Source organism: Callorhinus ursinus, unplaced genomic scaffold (genome assembly GCF_003265705.2).
Source record: "Callorhinus ursinus isolate GAN/ISIS: 27379988/994484 unplaced genomic scaffold, GSC_fseal_2.0 scaffold18, whole genome shotgun sequence".
Taxonomy (NCBI): domain Eukaryota; kingdom Metazoa; phylum Chordata; class Mammalia; order Carnivora; family Otariidae; genus Callorhinus; species Callorhinus ursinus.
Genome location: NW_027397080.1, coordinates 15,924,152 through 15,950,229, shown reverse-complemented (window position 1 = coordinate 15,950,229; position 26,078 = coordinate 15,924,152). Strand labels below are relative to the sequence as shown.

Genomic DNA, 26,078 nt, shown 5'->3' with positions numbered 1-26,078 from the left:
GCAGCTCTGTCCAACTCCAAAGCATTTCAGAGTTGGGCCAAGGGACCCACCTTTGGAGTAATACCTAAGGAAGAGTACATCAATGGTTAGGGTATAAAAATTTATTACATGTACAGAATATGACCACTAACGAATGCAGACAGGCTAGGACACAATGAAACCGGATGGAAGATGGCTAGCTCTTTGGAAAGTGAACATGTTTGGGTGGCTCGGAGCCTCATGCCACGCGGAATGGTCAGTCAGAAGGGAGAGCACATGCCAAACGCTGTGGAAGGTCAGGGCATCGAGTGACTGCTCTGCGTGCCCACTGCCTTCCCTGTCTGATCTGGGGCTTCAAGGGATGCCACGCCCGGAAGCAAGCAACTGAAGCAAAGGGGATTCCTAAGGTGGCCCAGGCTTGTCTCTGAAGTCACGGCAACACCATTTTAAGCAATATGTTTAATTGGATGATTTCCACAAACTATACACGAAGTTTCTAACCATCACAATTCAGTGAAGTACAAAACATTAAGTTACAGGCTGTGGGAAGAGAAGGCAGCACCAATGGTGGCACCTTCCAATCCTGGTTGGTCTAGGGGTAGGGGGTGGGGGAAGGTTTCGTTTTAAACTGAGCCCCTCATTTCAATGTACAAAAGAATTACTCTGATCGATATTAAATTGTATTGAAAACAAAACAGACTAAAAAGCAACTACTACTCCATGTTGGGGTGGAAATGGGAGGAAAGAATGAGTCCTTCAAAGCAGGAGGGGAGACAGTCAGGGGAAGGTTCTGTGGCTGTGACCCCAGGTGGTCACTCACGCTGTTCCATTTTTACTTTCGGTGGTCTCAGGAAGGTCCGATTTTTCTTCTCTTTCTTCCCCTTTGTATTTGCTTGGAAGTTTCGCCAGCTGTCCACACGACCATCTCGACTTTCCTGAGCACAAAAGAGGTTTGGGGGTGAGGAAACTAGCTGACGAGAAGAAGGGCCTGGACCTGCTCTGCCATCCCCATAGCTCAGCTCGCCTCAGTCACCCCCGTAGCCCAGCCTGGCTAAGTCCTCTGGAATAATCCCAGAGTAGAACAGAGCAGAGCTTTCCTCCCACTTCCACAGGCCCACAAAAGGTGGCAGCCCACCCCTAGAAGGCAGGATCAGCTGCGGGTTGGAAGAAGAGAACAACGTCATCACAACATCTGCCGGGGACCTCAGGGCTGGATATTTAGCAGATGCTCTTTCCTTCTTTTTTTTTTTTTTTAAGATTTTATTTATTTATTTATCTGAGAGAGAGAGAGAGAGCACAAGCAGGGGAAGTGGCAGGCAGAGGCAGAGGGAGAAGCAGGCTCCCTGCAGAGCAGGGGGAGCCCGATGTGGGACTCGATCCCAGGACCCTGGGATCATGACCTGAGCCGAAGGCAGTCGCTCAACCAACTGAGCCACCCAGGTGCCCGCAGATGCTCTTTCTAACCCTCACAAACAAGCGGCCTGCAGCGGGTGGTGCCGCCACCATTTCACAAATGACACCACCACGGCTCGGAGGTTATTGCTTTCTCAGAGTCATACAGCTATAGCTAGCAGGACAGCCGCTCTTCCCACTGCATCCTCCTTTGGCCCTGCAAAACTCGGAGGCTCAAAGCCAGCACCATGCCTCGCCATTACACAGAGAGAGCCCCGAGTTTCTCTCCCTGCTTATCAAGGGACCTACTCATTTTCTTTCTCCGCATATAAGCAGGGGGACAGAAACACAGTTATCAACTCTGGTTAACCAATCCCTAGCCTGAGACCTGAATGTATAGCAGAAAAGACACCAAACATGGCTCAATTCAGGAAATTGGCTGAGTACCTGAAGAATGTAACCAGGGTGTTAAAGGGGAGTCAAGTTCAAAAGTCAGGATATCAGGGTCATAAGAACCTCAGTTTCTGCTAACAGACCTCTTAAGTAGGGCACCACTCCATGACTACCCCCTAATCTAAACGTGCAAAGCATTTTTCTCGAGCCCACTTGGCAGCTGTGCCTTCCATAATCTCTAACAAGCCCTTCAGGGACCCTCCCTGCCCTTGCCAAGGCTAGAGAGCATATAGGCAGCTGAGCCAGGACCCATTCTCCAAAGCTCCTGCTCTTCGCCACGAATCTCCTCACCCCGATCATCTGTCCCAGTCAGTCCTGGCAATGCCCCAGGAACCAAGTTTCTATGCTGGGAAGTTTTCTTACTCTGGAATGAAAATCCCTGACCACCCTGGAAACTTACCTCAAAGTTTTTCTGCCACTCCCTTTCTCGTTTGGCTTTTTCTTGAGCTTCAATTTCTTCTTCCCTTTGTCGCTTCCTAGGAAGAAAACCAAACCAGAGTATTTTTATGATACTAAGAGACTGTCTTAACCATACAAGCCACTCCCGATAGAAACAAGTATATAAAGTAAATCAACTTCCTAGGGTTCTATAAAAATGGCTGTCTGGAAAAGGCTCAGAGCCTTTTCATGAATGTCTTCCCCTAAAGCACACAGATGAGACCGTGGGCAGGGCTATAGGGCAGGGTATAAATACCCCCATTACACAGACAGACACATAAGGCTGTCAAGGCCCCGCCAACAATAATCATAGGTTATGGGCTCCGCCTATAGGTTCAGGGCTCAGCCTGGGAGAAAGCCATCTCGAGAACCAAGGCCACCCTACTTCAGTAGAATGACCATTACAATAGCAGAGGTCCTTATTCAAGAGGATCTCTGGACAAAATCCAATTTCATACATCCTCAACTAGCAAAATATGGTTACTGCTAAACACTAATCAACAATACAAAATACATAAGTTAAATTTACCTCAAGATATCTGATAAGTGAGGGAAATCATACTTTGGGATAACAAATATTTTGTAGGGGCGCCTGGGTGGCTCAGTCGGTTAAGCGTCTGCCTTCGGCTCAGGTCATGATCCCAGGGTCCTGGGATCGAGCCCCACATCGGGCTCCCTGCTCAGCGGGGAGCCTGCCTCTCCCTCTGCCTCTGCCTGCCTGCCTGCCTACTTGTGCTCTCTCTCTCTCTCTCTGTCAAATAGATAAATAAAAATCTTAAAAAAAAAAAACAAAAAACAAATATTCTGTAACTAATTACACTATACAGTAAATACTACAGACTCACCAAAGCTGCAGCCACTAGTCACACAAAAGGTTCTGGCCTCAATAACTCTGCCTATTTAACTCCAGGAAATCAGGAAGAAAACACATAGTGCTCTTCATTAAAAACTCCCTAAGGACAGGTCTATTCAACATTTCCCAAAAGTCCGAGACAACTTCTTACCCTAGTGATTCAAAAGTTTGGCTGTTTCAGATAACTATTTTATACAGTTTCTTAAATGATGTACTATAGAATTCCTTGATTAGAAAAATCCTTCATTAGGAAAATCCCCAAAGACCAATTTTGATTAATCTAGGTACTTAGATGGATTAAATGAATATACTGATGTATACCTTTCATGCATCTCTTTGGCTTCTCTCTCTTTCCTTTTAATTTCCAGCTCGGCAAAGAGTTTCATGGTCTGTTTATATACTGCTTGTTTGAACTACAAGAAAATTAAGAACAAAAGAAAATGAAAGTCAGTACTTTATCAGCAACTTGAATCCAGCACTTTTAGATGGAGCCCAAGACAAAAAGCAGATTAGAACCGGCAAGGAAGAAAGATTTCTGAGGGCACTACTTAATGATGCTCTCTCCCGGGAGATAAATAACCACCACCTAGGAGAACTTTCCATTTTCTCCATGTGGATGATACACAAGAAACTTACCCTGGTAAAAAACACCAAAGAGAAAAAACTTCTACCTGCTTCTCACAACCATGTGGGAGGACCCTTTCCTCCAAAGAACTTTGAAAAAATAACTTTCATTCTCTCCTGTTACAAATCTCTTGTAATTGCTCTGGGCTAGGCACCAGCTGGGTACTAGAAGTTGCTATCAAGCAGCCCCGTCTCCGGAGTCTACTGACGACAGCAGAGCGTCAAAGCTACTAGTTGGATATCCCCCATTATCTGTTCTCCTTCCATGTAAAATCCCTTATCTTTAGGTACCTGGTCACCCAATGTAGAAGCCCGTATTTCCTAGGCTTCCTTGTAGCTAGGTGCGGCCATGTAACTTAGGTTTTAGCCAATGGGATACAAGGAGAAGTGACACAGCAATTTCCTGGAATGTCTTAGAGGGAGTACACTTATCCCGCCTTGTCCCCTTCCTCTATTCTGCTGTTTGGCACATGGGTGAGGTGATGACACATCCTGGACTGTGAGGATGGGGGCGACATTCTTGTCGGCAGAGCTAACAGAATGTTGAGGAGATGAGAATGAGTCCTTGGATGACATACGGTCCAGTGCTGCCACAGCAGCGCCCATCTTCCCAAAGACTACATTGTACAGGACAGAAAACAAATCACTGTCTTGTTCAAACCATCATCTCGGGTCTCACTTGTATGCAGTTGAACTGATATTCTAACTAATACGCAGACAGAAAAAAAATAACACAACATAAGACAGAAAACAGAACTATCTTTAAAACCTTTTTTCTCCAAAATACAAAGTATTTTAAACATACAAAGAAAAATAGAAAATAACCCATCATGCAGATTTCATAGAGCCTAAGTTCCAAAACCAGAGACACTGGAGCAAAGAGTAATATACGGAGAGAAAGGGAAGTAAAGGAGCCCCAGAATGTGTCACATCTTTTTAATACTGTTATCTGCCAGGCATTGCTCAATAAAAGCAATACTGACAAACCCCAGTCCCTAATGGGGACAAACATCAAAGGAGTGAAGGAGTCTGTAATGAGTATTTTAATATCTTTAAAGGCTCCAACTCTCTTGGATGGATGGTTACTGATGACAGAATTTTTTATATTCTTTTTCCAAATTTTCTATCATTAGCATGTGTTCCTTTATATGGGGGGGGAGGGGAAGACAACTTTAAAAAAGTTACAGTTCTTAAAAACTCAGGAGGACCAAGGAGTATTTATGAGAAGGTCTTCAGAAAAGACCAGAGATCATTAAAGGGAAGGGAAGAAAAAATACGACTGAGGAGAAAAAACTGAAATACTGGGACAGAATGAACCCAGGACAGGTGGCTAGTGCGGAGGGCGGCCTCACAGTTCACAAGCAGTGTTACCCACAGAAGACGGGGCCAGGCACTGCCAGCAAGACCACTGAAGCAAGAAGTCGTAGGCAAGTCTCCCTAGCAAGACAGCCTCTCTCGTATAAATCTTTAAAAACAAGATAAGTAAATGGTAAGTTACTCATTGATCTAAACTGAGGCAAGATTAGGATGACTGAATTTTTCAGGCTAGTGAGACAATCAGACAAATATCTACGTAGAATCTCTCTCTCAGCCAATCTCCACTAAAGAACCCAACGGATGAAGCAATGTTCTCCAGTTTCTCTATAAATTATTACCTGGAGCACAGTGAGCACCCATGGCTGGTGGAAAGCCGTTTACTAGCCGGTTAGAGTCACCTGTGGTTGCTCCCAAAGTGCTCTATGCCAGTTACAATTACTACTATACTTATGAGATTTAAATACCACAGAAATTGATGAATGTGGTTATACAAATAAATGCCTGTGGTTTCTTTTTATTTTTTTTTTAAAGATTTTATTTATTTATTTGACAGAGAGAGACACAGCGAGAGAGGGAACACAAGCAGGGGGACCAGGAGAGGGAGAAGCAGGCCTCCCACTGAGCAGGGAGCCTGATGCGGGGCTCGATCCCAGGACCCTGGGATCATGACCTGAGCCGAAGGCAGACGCTTAACGACTGAGCCACCCAGGCGCCCCTGTGGTTTCTTTTTAAAACTAAGTGGAATGCTTTAGAAAGATTCAATAAACATAAGTCCCTAAAAATACTGGTGTTGGGGACACCTGGGTGACTCAGTCGGTTAAGCATCTGCCTTCAGCTCAGGTCATGATCCCAGGGTCCTGGGATGGAGCCCCACATCAGGCTCCTTGCTCAGCAGGAAGCCTGCTTCTCCCTCTGCCAGCCGCTCCCCCTTGCTTGTGCATGCTCTCTCCAATAAATAAATAAAATCTTTAAAAATAAAAAAGTAATAATAAAATAAATAAAAATACTGCTGTTAAATTAGGTACAGGTGAGACATCTGAAAAAGACTGGAAAACGAATCATCCGAGTGGGCTTGCACTTTTGAAGACCTTAGCTTGCTGCAGCCTCCTTTAGCTGGCAAAGCAATAAAGCTATTGTTCATCTTTATCCAAAAACAAAACAAAACCACCCATGAATCATATATAGCTAGGATTTTCCTCTTGGTGTTTGTTTCACAAATACCTAAGTTTCAATGTACTGCAAAAAACATTAGAAGTAGAAAATGCTTCATGTGTGTGTTTTATTAAATGAAGTCAATGGCAAATGCCAATCAGCAGACACGCATTCAAAGAAAAGGCCATGGCCCTATGACAAAAAAAAAGGGTGAGGCTTAAAAATAGGAGCATGGACATACATTTAAATATTTTAAGTTAAAACAAAATGTTTCCAGCATGTATGCGTCACTCCTTGGGCTTCCCTCTCTTTAACTGGGTAATGTGACAACACTGTGATGAGAGGGCACGAGGGAACCTCTCTCTGCAGCATGGGGCTGGTAAGGTGTGCTCAAGTGCAGGAGACTCAGTGGCTTTTCCCGTATCTCACTCACCAGCTCAGGGTCGTCCTCCTCCACATTTGTAGGTTTTCCTTCCTTCTTTAATTGCTTTTTTCTCTCTTTCACCTAAAAAGAATTTTTTTCATCAAAAAATTGAGACTATCCATTAAGCTGCACACATATGGCATGGGCACTTTCTGCAGGTACAGGCAGGACAAAAGGTTTACGTGGAAATGAAATGAGCCTCTGCCCCTCCCCTCCACAACAGCAATGCAATCAAAGGAGAACTAAGAACCAGGGGTCCTTCCCCTAACCCCATCTAAAATCCAATCCACCAGCAAGGATGCAAGGGGACCAGCCGGGAACTTGTCCCCAACTCATCAGATCCTAGGCCAGAGCCAAAGAGCCTTGGATACGTTTATCAGATTACCCATTTCTCTTTTGCGGCCGGTAGTTACATGTTTATAGCAAAGAAAATATATTTGTCAAGTTTTAGAAGAATCTACCAAATTTGTGGCATTAAGTTTAATTGTTTTCTGGCATTTCAACAACTGCATTATTGATAATTTTCACTGTGAAACCCCCTTAAACCAATCATATTAACTGATATTTTTTTTTTTTTTTGCTTTGGCCACCATCGAGATCTAAAAAAATAAAATTAAATATACTCCTTCACACAAGAATGTCATTACTCTATTAATCATCCACTACTGCTCCAGCAAAAAGCCAGTGCCTTCCAAGCTCAGAACAACCCTACTGCCACCTTGTGGCCAGAAAGCCTGAGGATGGCTCCCTTACAGGCAAAATACAGAGGAAAAGTTAACTACCACAATAATTTAAGGAGAACTTGTCAGGTCCTTTTCTGATTTCAACCAAACTTTGACCTATAGGTACCACTTCAACACATGACCAGCAAGACATAGTTATGGCCATCCTTCTCCTCTTTTTACTCGTTTTTTTCATCTCATTTGGACTCATTATTATAATTGGTTATACAATTCTGTTTCAGATTCCAAAGCTCTTCAAAGAGAAGGTCACACCCATATTCGCTCCCAGCTGAAATAGCTCTTACGAATGGCCTCACGATTCTTGCCCCAGCAAGTAAAAAATTAAAACAAAGACCCTTCTTACCTCAAGCAAGCCATCTTAACACTTCCCACCACTCGGGAGATTTAGGTAATGCAAAAAAAATAAAACTAGCTATAACTGAATTTATTTTAGTTGAATCCTTCCCAAACCCTGTTATTAATACAGATACGCACCTCCTCCTATTTTAAAAAAAATTTACTCATGTCCCCTTGCCAATCTTTCTCAAGCCCATGTTCCAACCCCTTCACAGAGACAAGAATAAAAATCCAGGGTCAAGGATCATCATGGCTGCTCCACTCTTCCACTCACAGAACTGGGTAATGTGACAACACTGTGATGAGAGGGCACGAGAGGACCTCTCTCCGCGGCATGGGGCTGGTAAGGAAAGAGGGAGAGGCCGCAGCCTCCTAGCCTCTCCACATCCTGCGCTCTAGGGCACACACCATTCATGAGCACCACAGCAAACTTTCGGAGACCAGATAAAAGGTCACAAGTTACAGCAGTAGGTACTGCTATGTTAACATTTACCCTCCTGCAAGGTGCCCGAGGCTTGCTAATACTTCCTATAAACACAGCAGCACTATAAATACTTACAGTGTGTTCCACGTATTCTTTTCCTGCCTGAATTACATCCAGGGCCCTCTTCTTTTGTTCCTGATCCAGTAGCAACTTGTAAGCTTTGTCCACAGCTAATGCAAAACATTGAAATTAACTGTTTCTGCAAACACCCTCTGAAAGTCTGAACTATACTCAGGCAGTGTAAATGGACTTGTGCCATCTAAAAGCATTCCCTACTTCGTTAAATTATTTATTGTCATTAAACTAATTTAAAAACATACAACTATAGCAATGACTTTCCTTGAGAGCCTTGGAAAAAATTAAATATACCCTCAAGACTAAATACACCACATCTAGATTTAATTCAGTGATAAAATACTTCCAATTATTTTTTTATGTTCAAAAAAGAAAAATGATCCTACGCAGTAACAGTCTTTCTTGGCACATAAAAGTTTTAACAAAGCAAAGTTAAGATCTATTTCTTAAACAGCAACATTCTGCTTTGGAATGACAACTGTTCTACTGAAAACCACAGCTTCTTCATCACCAGAAGACAAAACTGTAACATTCCTTTCTTGATCCAGGACAAGGAACAGTTAGTCCCTAGCATTGATAAAATATTACTCGGAAGCAGGTAAATTTACAAATACCTTCAAAAGCCTTTTGTGCTCTGTCAGCATCATCTTGGTTTTTGTCAGGGTGCACCAATATGGATAACTAAAATAAGAGGAAAGTTAGGTTTGTCAATAAGAGGAATATTTAGTAACTCTTCAACTGCACTGTGCCTCTTTACAACCAAAAGCTCTAAGGTGTTATGGCAAAAAAGACTGTCAGCTGGAAGCATTTTTAACAAATTAATAAGTATCATAAATGTGTAGAAATACTGGTCCTTAAAATTGAAGCACCAAAAGGTAAACGCACAGCTGAGAAACATGTAGGGTTTTAATCACAAAGTTCAGAACAAATATAAGCCTAGTATTATGAGGATACTGTGAGGATGCAGGAGAGAGACTGAAAAGCACCCAGTTCCTATTATGTTCCTTATACTGGGCGCTGTAAAAGCAGAAGCACGTATGAGGTATCATCTCTTTCCTAAAAGAACTTTTAATTTAAAGTAGTGGTTCTCAAGGCGGGGGACAGGGGGATGGGTTAAATAGGTGATGGGGACTAAGGAGTGCACTGGTGATGAGTGCCAGGTGATGTGTGGAAGTGTTGAATTACTATATTGTACCTGAAACAAATATACACTATATATTAACTGGAATTAAAATAAAATCTTTAAAAAAGAAAAAGTAGTGGTTCTTAGTTCTGGCTGTGCTCCATCCCTGTAAAGTTTTTTTGTTTTTTGTGTTTTTTTAAAGATGTTATTTATTTATTTATTTGAGAGAGAGAGCGCAGGCGTGCACGCACAAGCAGGGAGAGGAGCAGAAGGAGAGGGAGAAGCAGACTCCCTGCTGAGCGTGGAGCCCAACTCAGCCTGATCCCACGACCCTGACATCATGACCCGAGCAGAAATCAAGAGTCAGATGCCCAACTGACTGAGCCACCCAAGCGCCACCCCCCCCAACCCTGTAAAGCTTTTTAAAAATATAGGTCCACTTTCTACCCTCAGACCCTCTGATCAGTCTCTGGCATCTGTCCTTTTTAGACCTCTACTGGATTGGGTATCAGATGATAGTAAGGAATTAGTGTTAATTTTGTTAGATGTGACAAGTAAGAAATGCAAGAAAATGTCCTTTTTTTTCTCGGGGGGATACATGATGAGTATTTGGGGTAAAGTATCATGATGTCTGTAATTTACAATTCAGCCAAAAACATATAGTTAAAGAGGTGAAGCGCTGCCTACAGACGATGAGTATATGGGTGTTCACTGCTCTACTCTTTCTTTTTAAAATGTAATTCAAGTGTTTTATAGTAAAAAAGTAAATAAAAAGCAAAAATCTCCACATGTGATTCTTTCAGGCAGCCAAGATTAAGAATCACTGACCTACTATCATGGACAGACCAAAATCAACTAGTTGGAACAGTGGGACTCTGTGGGGGAATGACAGCAAGTGGGAATCAAATGCTAAATCCAGCATTATTGGAGCCAGAATCCTGGGCTCTAATTCCAACTTCAATCACCTTCCAGCTGTGAGACCTTGAGCAATTCACTTAACCTGTCTCTGTGCCAGTTTCCTCCTCTGTAAATAGAACAATACCAGGTACCTCTGTCTTACTGGGTTAAAGATGAAATAATGCAAGTAGAAACTTAGCATACTGTCTAACATGCACTGACAATAGTCAGCATATAAAGAGGACACACTATATGCCAAGAAAAAGACACACTATTCTAGGCGTATTGTGTGTATTACCGCATTTAAATCCTCCTAACAACCCCACTAGGTAGGCACCATTATGATGTGCATTTTACAAATGAGGTAACAGGCACAGAAAGGTTGAAAACTTGTTCAAACTGCATATACGGGGTATGGCCAAGACTGGAACTCAAGTCAAATAGCTCTAGGGCCCACACTCTCTTTTTTTTTTAATATTTATTTATTAGAGACAGAGAGAGCGAGCATGCACGAGTGGGGTGAGGAGCAGAGGGCGAGGGAGGGAGAGAGAAGCAGACTCCCCACTGAGCTCAGAGCCTGATGTGAGACTCCATCTCACGACCCTGAGATCATGACCTGAACCAAAACCAAGAGTCGGACGCTTAACCAACTGAGCCACCCAGGCACCAAGGCTCATACTCTTAACTATTAGATCATATTAATGACTAAAGAACTCTTATTGAGTTCTTTGTACAGCTACATAAATAGCTGTTCTGACTATGGATTTGAATGCTTGTTTATTAAATTGGGAATGACTGCTAATGCATTATATTAGGAGACTCAAAATTTTAGAAAAAAGAAAAGGTACAGAGTAGAACTCTATAGAGCTAGAAAGTTATATAATGGAAAATGCCTGAGTAGGCAAAGATAGAAAACATCTTGGCTTAATAGAAGATCAGAAGATGATTATGAGTCAGCAATGTGGGGGCAATTACAGTATTGAAGAAGCAGGCACAACACTGGATATTAACAAGTAAGTCCTGCAGGAGCTGAGAATTATATTCGGCACTGGTTAGGTCCTATTAAAATATGAAGTACATAAGAGATATAAAAAAGTTGGGTAAAGTTGAAAAAAAAAAGACATGAAATATACAGAAAATACAATTAGTAAAGACAGATTGCAGGAAGTATGATTATTCAACCCCTAGAAGGAAAGGCTGGAGCTACTCAGCTTGGAAGGATTTTTAAAAAGGCTACTACAAAATTCTGTAGCTCAAGCTATGAAACATCAGACTGGGCAAGAAAGCACTCTATACGAAACGGGGTATCTCTTGGGTATTTATTTAAGTTTGCAAAAGATAAAATTATTGAGGAAGGAGATCTTAAAAATAAAAAAACTGTTATGAAGGGCATCTGGGCTGCTCAGTCGGTTAAGCATCCGACTCTTGGTTTCGGCTCAGGTCATGATCTCAGGGTCTTGAGACTGAGCCCTGTGTCAGGCTCTGCGCTCAGCAGGGAGTGTGCTTGAGATTCTTTCCTCTCCCTCTCCCGCCCCCTCTGCTCCTCCCCCTGCTTGCTTTCTCTCTCTCTCAAAATAAATAAATAAAATCTTAAAAAAAAAAAAAAAAACTTGTTACGAATCATTTAACATATTCTCCCTGGGAAGGCAGAGAATTTAATAAGCATGACTCCAGTAAGCTCTACTGTTCTATCTTGTATTTCTCCTGATTAAGATTCATTCTATTCAGAAGTCAAATTCATTCTATTCTTCTCTCTCACTCCCAACCGTATGCCTAGATTTGAGAGTGGGTAAGATGCTGTCATAACCTTCAGAAGTCTGCTGAATGCAGCTGTCACTGAGCTTCATGGCCTACCAATAACCTACTGCTATAGGCGGGCTGTGTGAATGTAAGAGGCAAGCCATGGTCTCTAAATTATTTACAAATTTTGTCACTATGAGGCTGGTTGTTTTGTTTTTTTTTTAGAGTTACATAGCCTTAAGGTTAAAAAAAGAAAAGTTAAGGGGTACCTGGGTGGCTCGGTCAGTTAAGCGCCCAACTCTTGGTTTCAGCACAGGATATGACCTCAGGGTTGTGAGACTGAGCCCAGGACTGGGTTTCCCACTCAGTGGGAAGTCTGCTTGAGATTCTCTCTCTCCCTCTCCCTTTGCCCCTCCACACCACCCCCTGCTGCTCACACACACCCATGCTCTCTCTCTAAAATAAATAAATCTTAAAAAAAAAAAAATTAAATTTTGGCCTGCAAGTCATAATAGCAAGTCCTAACAGAATCATGTGCTTACTGTATTTCCAAAAGGTTCAAACTCCATCTATTGCAGCGAAACAGTACTGTACCTGTCGAAACCTCTTTTTTATTTCTTCATCTGTCACTTCAGGATCTATCTGCAGAACCTGGAAGAATCAAAATCAAAACTGTAAAAGAAATTAAAAGAATGTATGAATTTAACAGGTGTCTAATAATTATACATATTATAATCAGCATCTAGAACAGTACTCAGCATTCCAGAACAGTGCCTGGCACACAGTTCTAAAAAATGCTCAAGAGGGTGCCTGGGTGGCTCAGTTGGTTGAGCATCTGCCTTCGGCTCAGGTCATTATCCCGGGGTCCTGGGATTGAGTCCTGCATCGGGCTCCTTGCTCTGTGGGGAGCCTGCTTCTCCCTCTCCCCCACCCCACTTGTGCTCTCTCTCACTATCTCTGTCTCTCTCTCTCAAATGAATAAATAAAATCTAAAAAAAAAAAAATTTTTTTTAAACGCTCAAGAAATATAAATGAGGGGTGCCTGGCTGGCTCAGTCACTAGAACATGCAACTCTTGATCTTGGGGTCATGAGTTCGAGCCCCACATTGGGTGTAGAGATTACTTTAAAAAAATATTTTTAAAAAGAAAAAAGAAATATAAATGACCAAATCAGTTAACAGAATAATAGTTATACCATTTTAGGGGTCTCAATTAACACAGTAGCTACTTTTATTCCATCAGAAGAATTTATCTTATACCCAGAGACATGTTTCCAGACCATGTTGGATGTTCCCTTCATTCATTATGAAAAGTATCCCCCTACCCTACCCCTAACTCATCTTTGCAAATGTGGAGAAAGCATAAACATGCAACAGGGAAAAAATTACGCTGGCTCCCTGATTTTCAATCCAGAAAGGTCCACTGGGCTCCACTTTATATCCGTAATTCACATGGGCCAATGATTCTCAGCCCAGAGTGTACATCAGAATTGCCTGTGAAGACCTGTGAGTGATGCCCGGGACCTACTCTAGAAAAGTCTGATTCCAACTCATTAGAACTGAGGTACAGCCAAATGGAAGGATCACCACAAATACATACATTCATTCAAACATTTACGTTTACATTACCTGCTGAACACAGTGCTATGTACTAGAAATGCAAAGATGAATAAACAGGGAAAACGTATTTTTTAAATTACCATATAATAAGTGCTTTGGGGGGAAGGGAATGTTATACATAATTAAAGCAGATGATTTCACAGTAGAGTCCATGGATTCAACACAGCACCTAGTATTCATTTACTTGGTATTCAAGGCCAGGGGAAGGTCCTGAAAGGGCAGAGGGTGGGAAGAGTTTGTTAGGAATTCAGAAGAGAAGGCCCCACACTTCAGTGCAACTGAATCAGAATCAACACTTAACAAGATCCCCAAATGATTTGAATCTTTTAAAGTCTGAGAAGCACTGGCAAGAAACAATGGAGGTTAGAAAGAAGTATGTTCAAAGTTAGCAGGATCAGTTAGTAACAGGCACGGGGGGTGGGGAGCAGCAGCCAAGAGAAAAAAAATGAAAATAAACCTTGAAAGGAAAAATACATACTAGAAATTAAAACTGCAAAGTAATCCACCAAGCTTAGTCAGATGCTTGGTGTTTCTTAAAAACCTGGCAACAAGTAATGTCAAGATTTATTGCAAGCTTTCAAAACATTCCAACAGCCCACCTACAATAATAAAGTTATTGGTAGGCAATGAAGCTGAATCACCACTGCATTCGGCAGACTTTGGAAGGTTATGACAAGAGCATACCCCTCTCCAATGCTAGGCAGACATTCAGGGTGAGGGAAAAGAGGAACTTTAAAGCAAAGAATTTTCAAGATTCATTGTGTCCCCTTATAACTTCCCAAGGGAGAAAGGAATTGGGAAAAAGTCACTCCGGAGGAAGTATGCAGCCATATGAGAGTTACAGATAAAGGGAGGGAACTGTACGTACACACATATTCAGAGGAGAATTTTAGCTTACCTGGTTCAGGGGGAAAGAAACGTACTGGAGCAAACCAAACTCCAACAAACCCCAGGTGTCCAAAATGAAGGAGAAAGAACACTTCCCACCTTCACACACCAAAAAAGCCTCCAATAAAGCTATAGCCCAGAACTAATCATACCAAATGTAATTCATAAACCTTGACTGGTTCCCAAGTTAAATAAATAAAGTAACTATAACTGAGATTTGGGGGACACCTGGGGCTGCTTGAGTGTGGACTCCATTAGATGATGTTATTCAATTAATGCTGTTTCTCTTAGGTATGGTAATGGTGTTGTGGTTATGTAGAAATCTGTTCTTGTTCTGAGGAGAGGCATGGTAAATTATTTAGGCATGAAGCCTCACAAGTCTACAGCTTACTTTCAGATGATTTGGCAAAAAAGAAGGTATGTACAGGTATGTATATATATACACATACAAACACACACACATCAACCAAAAGTTATTTTTCCAAGAGTTATATCACATGTGCACATGTGATCACAGGTAACAAATATTCACTGAGTGCCTTCAAAGCTAATCCAACTCCTTTCCTATCTTTAAGAGTTGGAGGTGCCATATGTGGCCATGAAATATAATGAAAACGGTGGGCCTATCCCTGTGGCCCAAACCTCTCTGAAGCCAGTTTCCCACTCAGTACAAATTTTTGGAGCACCTAGGGTTGCTAGATACTGTGCTCACTACTATTCTCATGAATTTAAGGTCCATCAGGTGAAGAACAGAAAAGTAATAAGTAATTCTTATAAACTTGATAAATGCAAAAAAAAAAACAAAAACAAAACAAAAAAACATGATAAATGCCATATTACCAATACAGCTCTTAGGAAGCACACAGATCTGCTCAGATTCTTAGGTTTTTCTGACCACTCCTGTGTCTCAGGCTTTGGGGATACTACAATGAAGAATCCACAGTCTTAGACCTCAGAGAGTTAACTAATCATCTCACGTTAACAAAAATGTTTGACATTTGTACAAGTTTCTGAACTCAAACGGTAACAGCCTCCTTTGGGATCTTCCACTTGAAAAAGGAATCCAGTCTCTGTCACACCTGAACTCTATGACCTGTTGTTAATGCGCAAGTACCAGAGTTCTATGAGATAAATATCTTTCTTTCCAAGGTACTTAACAAGATAAAAGAAAATAAAGTCAGTGATGCTCCCTGCTGGCGTCTTAAAGTTAAATCAAAATAAGAAACACCAGAAGGACAGGACTGAGCAGGGACACAGGTTCATCTAAGCTTAGGGAAGGAAGTAGGGAAGTGCCTCAACCTAAGAACCACCGCAGAACGCAAAAGAAAAGATGCTTGCATCATGGCTGAAGGTCCAAATAGGGAGCTGCAGAGATGGCAGGAAGAAAAAAAAGATGCTCCCTGGATAAGGATTTCTGAGAAGAACCCTCAGATTCCCAGTCTACTGCCTCCCTTTTCTACCTAGCTATTACTGCATTACTCTCCTTACCAGAAGACCAGGCTGCTTACCTCGGTAGAAAAATCGGATTTATTTAGATGGGTCAATAGTTGCTGCATGAGAAACAAAAGTCACTCAATTCCTGTATCACCAGGAACACCTAAGATTCTGACTTTAGAGTCAAAAAGCAACTTTATAAGGAGACAATGACAATGACGTCCACCTTATAAAGAGGCCAGCACATTTGTAGAAAATAGACAAGACAAATATTCTAATGGATAGTCATGGAGTCCTGCCCATTCAAACACAATGTCCCATCTTCCCCAGTGTGTTGACCTTAGCATATCTTTGTGTAAAGATGTATATATTCAAACACACACACACACAGTCAACCCTTGAACAACAAAGATTTGAACTGTGTGGGTCAACTTACATATGGACTTTCTTTTCAAATAAATACAGTATACTACTATAAATATATTTTCTCTTATGATTTTCTTAATAATATTTTCTTTTCTCTAGCTTACTTTATTATACGAATACAGTATTTAATACATAAAACATATAAAATATGTGCTAATCGATGTTTTATGTTATCAGTAAGGCTTCCAGTCAACAGTAAACGGATTTTCAACTGCGCAAGGGTTTGCATGCCTAATCCCTGCATTGTTCAAGGGTCAACTGTGTGTGTGTGTACACATATACACATATACCTGTATGCATAATGTGTATATATACTCAAACATACTTCCTATAATCAGGACAAGAGCTAGAGGGTAGTAATTTCCAGAACCACAGTAACTAGTAGGGCATTAAAAACATCCTAGCCTTCATACTATTCCCAAAAATTTGTCATTTCTTGTCAATTGGATTCTCCATAGGAAACATGAATTACCTTAACAAATAAATGAGTAAGTTATATGATCACATGTCCCCATTTCATGGTACTATGTACAATTTAAGAGCATGGTGAAACAGAATGAATGTACCATCAAATTCTTTATCACTTCTCAAACAAATTATCTTCTCCCTCCCCAAAATCAAATCAAAAGTACTTTTTTTTTCTAAGATTTTTTAAGTAAACGCTACATCCAACATAGGGCTCAAACTCAAAACCCTGAGATCAAGAGTCACAGGCTCTATCAACTGAGCCAGCCAGGCACCCCTCAAACACACTCTTTAAGCTTTCCATCTTCCCCTTCCCTGAGCAATACAATCCAAACACATTAAGTGGAGCCAGGCACTTAGATATCTACTAGTTGACATATACTCTGAGTGGGGCATCAAAATGACCCAGAGCAGGGGCGCCTGGGTGGCTCAGTCGTTAAGCGTCTGCCTTCGGCTCAGGTCATGGTCCCAGGGTCCTGGGATCGAGCCCCGCATCGGGCTCCCTGCTCCTCGGGAAGCCTGCTTCTCTCTCTCCCACTCCCTCTGCTTGTGTTCCCTCTCTCGCTGTGTCTCTCTCTGACAAATAAATAAACAAAATCTTAAAAAAATAATTAAAAAAAAAAATGGCCCAGAGCAATTTCAGAGCCCATCTGGGATGAAGACGATGGCGACCACACAGGGAGTAGTGGCCAGTCACACAGTGGTGGAGCACACGGGTGAGAAGAGCATCCACACAGAAAGGAGGGGGACACAAACCATGAGAGACAATGGACTCTGACAAACAAACTGAGGGTTCTAGAGGGGAGGGGGGTGGGGGATGGGTTAGCCTGGTGATGGGTATTAAAGAGGGCAGTTCTGCGTGGAGCACTGGGTATTATGCACAAACAATGAATCATGGAACACTACATCAAAATGTAATGATGTAATGTATGGTGATTAACATAATAAAATTAAATTAAAAAAAAGAAGAAGGGCAGCCTGACATGGAGGTACAAAATGGGTTGAGAAGGGCAACTCCGTGGACAGGCAGCCTGGCATAGGGTGTACCTAAGCAGAGTTAAGACTGTAAACATGGGGGGGTAGCCAAGTGCAGGGTATCAGAGCCCAAGATGGATAAGCAAGGAAATCCACATGGAAGTAGAGCCCAACACTGGGTATTTGAGACTGAAAAGGGTAAGGAAAGTGTCCACAAGGGAAGGTGGCCTGGCACAGAGTATAGGAGCCCAAGCAAGAACATCTTCACAAAGGTGTGGCCTAGCATGGGAAACCTGTGCTTGGTGAGGTGGGTGCCGATGTAGGAGGACATCCAATGTAAGAAGGGAGCCCAACAAGAGGTGTCAGAACCCAAGCAGGATGTAGGGAGCAATTGTATGGAAGTATGGCTGGCAAAGAAGTTGGAACTGAGCAGAGTGAAGAGGACCTCCATGCACAGGGGTGACCTGGACTGTGGAGTTAGAGCCCAAGTAAGATGAGGAGGGTGTTCTCAGAGGAAGTTAGCCTAACATAGGGTGTCAAAGCCAGAGCAGAGTAGGAAGGTTCCTGCTTGATGAGGAGGACGCTAGAGCCCCCAGGGGGTAGAGGGCAAGCACAGGGAGCCTGAGCTGGGTGAGGAATGCACCTACATAGAAGGGTAACCTGGCATGGGAGTTTTGAGCTCAGGTATGGTGAGAAGGGTTTTTGCACAGTGAGGAAGCCTGGTGTTGGTGTCAAAATAAAGCAGGGTGAGGAGGGCAGTCACAAGAGGGAAGGAATGGCAGCTGTGAGATCAGATGCAAACAGGAGGACCAATTAAGTAACTATATATATATATATATATTTATGATAATGGGAGCCTGGCTTCTCACTATGAAAGAAGGAAACCACAAACATGGAAAGGAAAAAAAATGTGAACAAACCCTGTAGGGCTGGATTGAAATTGGATGTAAATACGTGTATATACACATGCACGCACATGCACCCATGCACACACACACACACACACACATACTCACCCAATCCTTGGCCCTATCTATCAATAGGGTCTGGGGTAGTGACATTCCCAAAAGCAATGAGTACACCTAGCACCCAAATCTTGATTTCTAAATACCATTCTTCACTAAAAGGAACCAGAGCTCCTCACTGAAATGATTAATTTTAGGCTAGGTCAGGAAAAGTATTAAGAGTGCCTAGTAATCAAAGAATGATGAAGACCTATCAAAAGATAGGATCTGGCTTGAAAGGTAACCTACTGGCCAAATTTGGGACAATTTGAGCAATGAAATAAATAATATCAAAATATAACACACTGAATAAAATAGGAAACCCCCAATCTATACTGACAAATGAATAAATTGAAACTCTGATAAGGAGAGGATATTTGCACAGTCTCAAAGTACCTCCCCATAAAATACTTATTACAAAGAGGGAAAAAAGTAACTTCATGAATAAATCCAGCAGGTACCTCTTGAAGTAATCTGGTTAACATCATTAGTAATGGGATATAGCTAATGGAAATATCATGTACTTTATAAGTTGCAAAGAGAATACAGTATCACTTCTGTGATATTCCTGCCAACATTGCATAAACTGAATCCAGCTGAAGAAACATCAAACAAAATCAAACTGAGAGATATGCTAAAAATAACTGGCCTGTAATCTTCAGAAATGGTAAGGTCACCAAAGATAAGAAAATGCTGAGGAACTGTTCCAAGCTGAAGACTAAAGGGACATGACAACTAAATCTAAGAGTTGATTCTGGGCTGGATCCTTTTGCTATACAGGACATTGAGACAACAGGCATATTGAATGGGGTCTGAGAACTACATGGTAACAATGTCATCAGTGTTTGTTTCCTGATTTTTATGGTTATATTGTGCTTCAGAAGGAAAGTGTCATTCATAGGAAAAATATACTGAAGTATTACAGGGCAAAGGGGCATCATATGGACAACTTAGTATCAGATAGTCCAAGAAAGTCTTCATAGTATATTTGTAACCTTTCTGCAAATCTGAGATTGTTTTAAAATGTAAAAATTCTTTAAAAATTACTCTTCAAAAAACTGGAGCAATGGATGAACCTTGAAGACATTATGCTAAATAAAATAAGCCAGACACAAAAGAACAAATACTATGTGATTCCACCTATACGAGGCACTTAGAACAAGCAAATTCATATATAAAAAGTAGAATAGAAATAGACTGGGGGTAGGAGGAATGCGGAGTTACTGTTTAATGGGTTTGGAGTTTCTATTTGGAATGATGAAAAGGTTCTGGAAATGATAGTGGGGATGGTTGCACAACACTGAATGTGTTTAATGCCATTGAACAGTACACCTAAAAATGGTTAAAATGGTTAATTTTATGTTATGTATATTTTACCAGATTAAAAAAAGTGGGGAAAAAAAGGTTTTAAATACTCAATAAGTGTTTTTATAAGATGTAACAATATTCATGTCAAAATTATAGTTGTAAACAATTAGAAACTAGTTTAAATATCCTACAATAAAGGAATTGTTTAAATAATAATTATAAAAACTTTAAGAAATGTATACACTGCTTCCAGTGGCAGGGTTGGGGGAAGGGGCAGCAGGCACCATGTCCAACCGCAAAGCCCCTGAAGCAGCCCAAGAAGCAGGCCAAGCAGACAGATGAGGAAAATAAGGTATTCAAGCAGAAACAGAAAGAGAAGCAGAAAAAACTCGAGGAGCTAAAAGTGAAGGCCATGGGGAACGGCCCCTGGCCACAGGTGGAATTAAGAAATCTGGCAAAAAGTAAGCTGTTCCTTGTGCTGGAGGCAATGATGATCCTTAATTCCATTCTTGTTTAAACTTCTGGATTCCCTGTCATAGCATCTATTGTTACCTATAGCTGAAATGAAGTGTTGTCTTAGATCCTGTTGTATAATTAAGAATAAATTTTTATAAAAAAAATTACCAATCATAAAAAAGAAATGTATACAAATATTTTATATTAACAATACAGCATTTAAAATAGAATGAAGGGGCGCCTGGGTGGCTCAGTTGGTTAAGCGACTGCCTTCGGCTCAGGTCGTGATCCTGGAGTCCCAGGATCGAGTCCTGCATCGGGCTCCCTGCTCAGCAGGGAGTCTGCTTCTCCCTCTGACCCTATCCCCTCTCATGTGCTCTCTCTCTCTCAATCTCTCTCTCAAATAAATAAAATCTTTAAAAAATAAATAAATAAATAAAATAAAATAGAATGAAGTGCATCATCCTCGTTTTGTTTTTGTTTTTTTAAGATTTTATTTATTTATTTCACAGAGAAAGACAGAAGGCGTGCACAAGCAGGGGGGAGCTGCAAGCAGAGGGAGAGGAGCAGCAGCCCTCCCACCAAGCAAGGAGCCCGATGTGGGGCTCAATCCCAGGACCCGGGGATCATGACCTGAGCTGAAGGCAGATGCTTAACCGACTGAGCCACCCAGGTGCCCCACCTTCCTTGTTTTAAAATAAAACTTTTTCGGGGCGCCTGGGTGGCTCAGTCGTTGGGCGTCTGCCTTCGGCTCGGGTCATGATCCTGGGGTCCTGGGATTGAGCCCCGCGCATCAGGCTCCCTGCTTGGCGGGAGGCCTGCTTCTCCTTTGCCTCCCACTCCCCGAGCTTGTGTTACCTCTCTCGCTGTGTCTCTATCTGTTAAATAAATAAATAAAATCTTTGGGGGGAAAAAAATAAATAAATAAAAACTTTTTCTTTTTTTTAAGTAAGCTCCATGCCCAGCATGGAGCCCAATGTGGGACTTGAACTCATGACCCTGAGATCAAGACCTGAGCTGATATCAACAGTCAGATGCCCAACCAACTGAGCTACCCAGGTGCCCCTAAAATAAAACATTTAAAATAACTGAAGTATAGGGCGCCTGGGTGGCTCAGTTGGTTAAGCACCTGCCTTCAGCTCAGGTCGTGATCCTGGAGTCCCGGGATCGAGTCCCACATCGGGCTCCCTGCTCAGCAGGGAGTCTGCTTCTCCCTCTGACCCTCTTCCCTCCTGTGCTCTCTATCTCTCATTCTCTCTCTCTCTCTCAAATAAATAAATAAAATATTTACAAATAAATAAATAAATAAAATAAAATAACTGAAGTATAAACAATTAAGAGTGGCTATTTCTCTTAGGTAGGATTACACATGATTATTCCTTCTTTCTTTATATTTCAAATCTTTATAAGAAATATGGTTTACTGGGGTGCCTAGGTGGCTCAGTTGTTTAAGTGCCTGACTTCAGCTCAAGTCATGATCCCAGGGTCCTGGCATTGAGCCCTGCATCAGGCTCCCTGCTCAGTGAGGAGCCTGATTCTTCCTCTCCCTCTGCCTGCCACCCCCCCCCTACTTGTGCTCTTTCTGTGTCAAATAAATAAATAAAATCTAGGGATTCCTGGGTGGCTCAGTCAGTTAAGCATCTGCGTTTGGCTCAGGTCATGGTCCCAGGGTTCTGGGATCGAGTCCCACATCAGGCTCCTTGTTCAGCGGAGAGCCTGCTTCTCCCTCTCCCTCTGCCACTCCCCCTGCTTGTGCTCTCTTGCTCTCTCTGACAAATAAATAAATAAAATCTTTAAATAAACAACTATCTGCAGCCAATTAAGCTGACTGTGCTCTTTCTCCATGGGGGCCCAGTGTGCCATCGCTGCAAATAGTAGCCTCCAAATAAAAATCTTTAAAAAAAATAAATAAAATAAAATAAGATAAAATAAGAAAACTAAGGAAACCCAAAAGTATATTTGCTTGTCTATAATCTTGTGATCATTTTTTGGTTGTTGGGTTTTTGATATTTGTTACTGCAGTAAAACAGAAAAGCCGTAACAAGCAAACTAAATCAAAGTTCCTAAATTTATCAAGGCTAGCTATCCCTTCACATTTGAAAATAAAGTCCTATATATTTGGGTTGGTAAAAGATGGAGAATATCTGACAAGGCGAAGACACATCATTTTCCTTAACATGGTGCCTCTCAAACTCTGCTCACAATAAAACCATCAAATCTCAGTTCCAACTCTATGACAAATTAAGTGTGTGTTCCGATGTAAGTCTGCGTGCAGCTATGCAAAGCTCCCCATCACAAAGCCACAGCAACATCAGACAGCTCACCTCAAATGGGTTCAGATTGAAGTAGGAAGAACCAGGACGGGTCAATCTTTCAATCTGATTTTTGGATGTTAGAACTGAATCTCTCTTCTCTATTTGTTTCACCTAAAATGGAGGGAAAGAAAAACTTCATTAGTAAAGTTCAAAAATAAACTCTGAATTGTCACCTTAACAAGCTACTGACATGTTCAGCAAACATTTGTCTACATGTGGAAGACAGTTTGCCAAATGCTTTGGGAATAATTACAATAGTTATCATTTATCAAATTCTAATAAAGTAAAAACTTTACATATATTTATTCCTCCCAACCATCCTATACAATAGACATTACCATTATCTCCATTTCACAGATAAGAAAACTGAGACTTACAGAGGTTAACTGACTTGTTCCCAATTACCCAACTTGTAAACAAGAACTTTAACTATAACAGTTTGAGGAATCAAGAACATTCAAACAGGGGCGCTTGGGTGGCTCAGTCGGTTAAGCATCTGCCTTCGGCTCAGGTCATGATCCCAGGGTCCTGGGATCAAGTCCCGCATCGGGCTCCCTGCTTGGCGGGGAGCCTGCCTCTCCCACTCCCTCTGCCTGCCACTCTGCCTATTTGTGCTCTCTTTCTGTCAAATAAATAAATAAAATCTTAAAAAAAAAAAAGAACAAACATAAATATATCACAGCCACCACTTTCAAAGAGCTTCCACTGTAATGATGGAAGATGTACCTGTGCTGTTCATACTTAATTTACAATTTTTTATTTAAGAAAAATACAATTAGGGGCACCTAGGTGGCTCAGTTGTTAAGCGTCTGCCTTCGGCTCAGGTCATGATCCCAGGGTCCTGGGACCAAGCCCCGCATCAGGCTCCCTGCTCCGCGGGAAGCCAAGCCTGCTTCTCCCTCTCCCACCTCCCCTGCTTGTGTTCCCTCTCTCACTGTATCTCTATCTGTCAAATAAATAAATAAAATCTTTAAAAAAAAGAAAAAGAAAAGTACAATTATACTGAAATATATACTAAAAACAGCATTAAAAAAGTATATGGGAGGGGCAAGTAACTCTGCCTACCTAACTCGAATAGAGTTAGAAAAATCCCTGGCCCAAGGGCTCAGTATGTTGGGCACCTGACTCTTGATTTCCACTCGGGTCACGATCTCAGGGTCCTGGGATTGAGCCCTGCACCCCACTCTCCACTCAGTGCAGAGTCTGCGTGGGATTCTTTCTCTTCCTCTTTCTCTGCCCCTCCCTCACCCAAATAAATAAATAAATAAAATCTTAAAAGAAGAGAAGGGATGGGAAGGAAAAGAAAGGGTAAAGAAAACCCCCTGACCCAAAGACAATGCTAAGGAGAACAGGCACCAGGCAATGCCAGGAAAACATCCTTGGTGCCACTGTCAGAACTGTAATACTAGCTGAAATGAATCACTGGTATGTTATAATACCACCTTTATTCCTATGGCCAAAAGGAGTTTGGAAATAATTTCAGTAACATAAAAAGCCGTTCCTTCCCAGTAACTCCCCTCTTCACTTTCTTTAAAATAGCATGCCACTCCCCACCCCCTAAACCCTACCTTATTTCCCAGACTTATTTTCCCTCATTGCACTTATCACTACCTGACACTATATTGTACATGTTTGTTTATTGCTTATCCTTCTCTACAGAATGCAAGCTCTATGAAGACAGGATTTTTCTCTGTTGTTCACTACCATACCTCTAGCACCTAAACAGTACACTAGTACATGTCAGGTACTGAATAAACATTGACTGAATGATGACTGAAGGGTCCTCCTTTAGGTATTTACTCTCATTCAATTCAAACAAACCAGGATTGCTTTTCTTTTTTCTCTTTTCTTTTTCTTTTTAACTAAGCGATGGTAAGTGAAACAATTTCCAGTATAACTGCAGAGTAGTCATTAGAGGTCAATAAACTTTGGTACCAGTGTATCAACATTTTCAAGTTAATTGGGCATTTCAAAAGGACAAACTATAAAGGATGTGCTAATTCCATTTTTAAATTTAATACTTTGGAGAAACTACTATGTAACAAGCACTGTTACAAATAAAAGATGAACGTGACATGGTGCTGAACTGAGTAGCTCACAGCCTAGAGGGGAGCAACTCCATTCCTCAAATCCATGCCAACTCACAGAGGCCCATCTTCAGCTTTCACTCTTAAAAAGACCCTTTCTTATACACTAACTCCTTTAATGCTCATAAAACTCGTTTTAATATTAACTCTCGCTTTACAGAAGTGGGAACGGAAGATCTGCAAAATCCATGCCTTGAAAAAAATTCAATCACAGTCCAATTAACTGCTTTGCAAAAATCCAACCCAAAGTCCTCCGACTCCAAATGGCATGCTTTTCTTTCATTTATTCATTCACTTATTCAACAAATATTTACCAAGCAATCGCTATGTTCTAGGCGCTGGAAATGCGACAGTAATCGAGGCTCAGACCAAACTCACTCCAGTCCTAACATGATACCAAGCTGCTATCTGCTTTAGGACCCATAACAAATTATTTCACCTCCCTAAACCTCAGGTTTGTCATCTGTAAAACAGAGATAATGCCTACCTGGCATGAGGCATAGCGCCTGACGTTCGCGAATGGCAGAAATAACCACTAATACAACTCATTACAGAGGACTAAGAGTGAACAGTGGTTCCATTTAAAATAAAAATGAGGCCCAAGACAGTTAAGTCGCTCCCAAGAAGGCCACCCTCTGCCAGCCTCTGACTCCGCGGACTTAGGGACTTCTGCACGCGCCCAGGCACTTCGTTGGCCACACTCGTCCTCTACCCGCAGACGTCGGACCGGGCCCCTTTTCCGATGCCCAAGGGATTCCCCCAGCAGCTATCAGGCAGAGACGCACACACACCCCCCAGCCCCCCGCCTCCCCGAAGGCCAGACAGGAGGAGCCGCCCAACGGTCCAGGCCAGGAAGACCACTGCCTTTGCCCGCTGGCAAAGTAGGACTGGGCGGGGTCGCCCTGGTGCCACTACTCCTCACTCAGTGTTCACCTCACTGTAGAAGGTCATAAATGCTTCCTCGGTGCTCCCTCCGCCAGCCGAAGCCCCGCTCTCTCCAGGAGCCGCCATTTCCCCGGCCCAGCAACCACGTGACTCCCCTGCGCAGGCGCAGCCTCCTGCGATTCTTAC

The 26,078-nt window shown here is 42.0% G+C and overlaps 1 protein-coding gene and 1 pseudogene across 1 annotated transcript; one reads left to right on the top strand and one right to left on the bottom strand.

Annotated features, from left to right (window-relative positions):
- Window positions 1-423: 423 nt before the first annotated feature.
- On the bottom strand, window positions 424-26,078 carry DNAJC8 (DnaJ heat shock protein family (Hsp40) member C8). The gene is made up of 9 exons (XM_025856734.2): window positions 25,941-26,078; window positions 22,930-23,031; window positions 12,625-12,681; window positions 8,885-8,951; window positions 8,271-8,365; window positions 6,642-6,713; window positions 3,437-3,528; window positions 2,225-2,300; window positions 424-914 (listed from the first exon to the last, which is right to left on the bottom strand). The coding sequence occupies exons 1-9, from the start codon at window positions 26,016-26,018 to the stop codon at window positions 792-794; spliced, it is 762 nt and encodes a 253-aa protein (XP_025712519.1). The 5' UTR covers window positions 26,019-26,078; the 3' UTR covers window positions 424-791.
- Window positions 22,415-22,512, top strand: LOC112812433 (small nucleolar RNA SNORA70; annotated as a pseudogene).

Excerpts from the sequence above, each read along its gene's own strand:
- DNAJC8 (XM_025856734.2), bottom strand. The coding sequence starts at position 26,018 with ATGGCGGCTCCTGGAGAGAGCGGGGCTTCGGCTGGCGGAGGGAGCACC. Across the intron at positions 23,032-25,940 it reads TTATGACCTTCTACAGTGAG|GTGAAACAAATAGAGAAGAG; the intron begins GTGAACACTGAG and ends CCTCCATTTTAG. Across the intron at positions 3,529-6,641 it reads AGGAGGACGACCCTGAGCTG|TTCAAACAAGCAGTATATAA; the intron begins GTGAGTGAGATA and ends ATTTTCTTGTAG.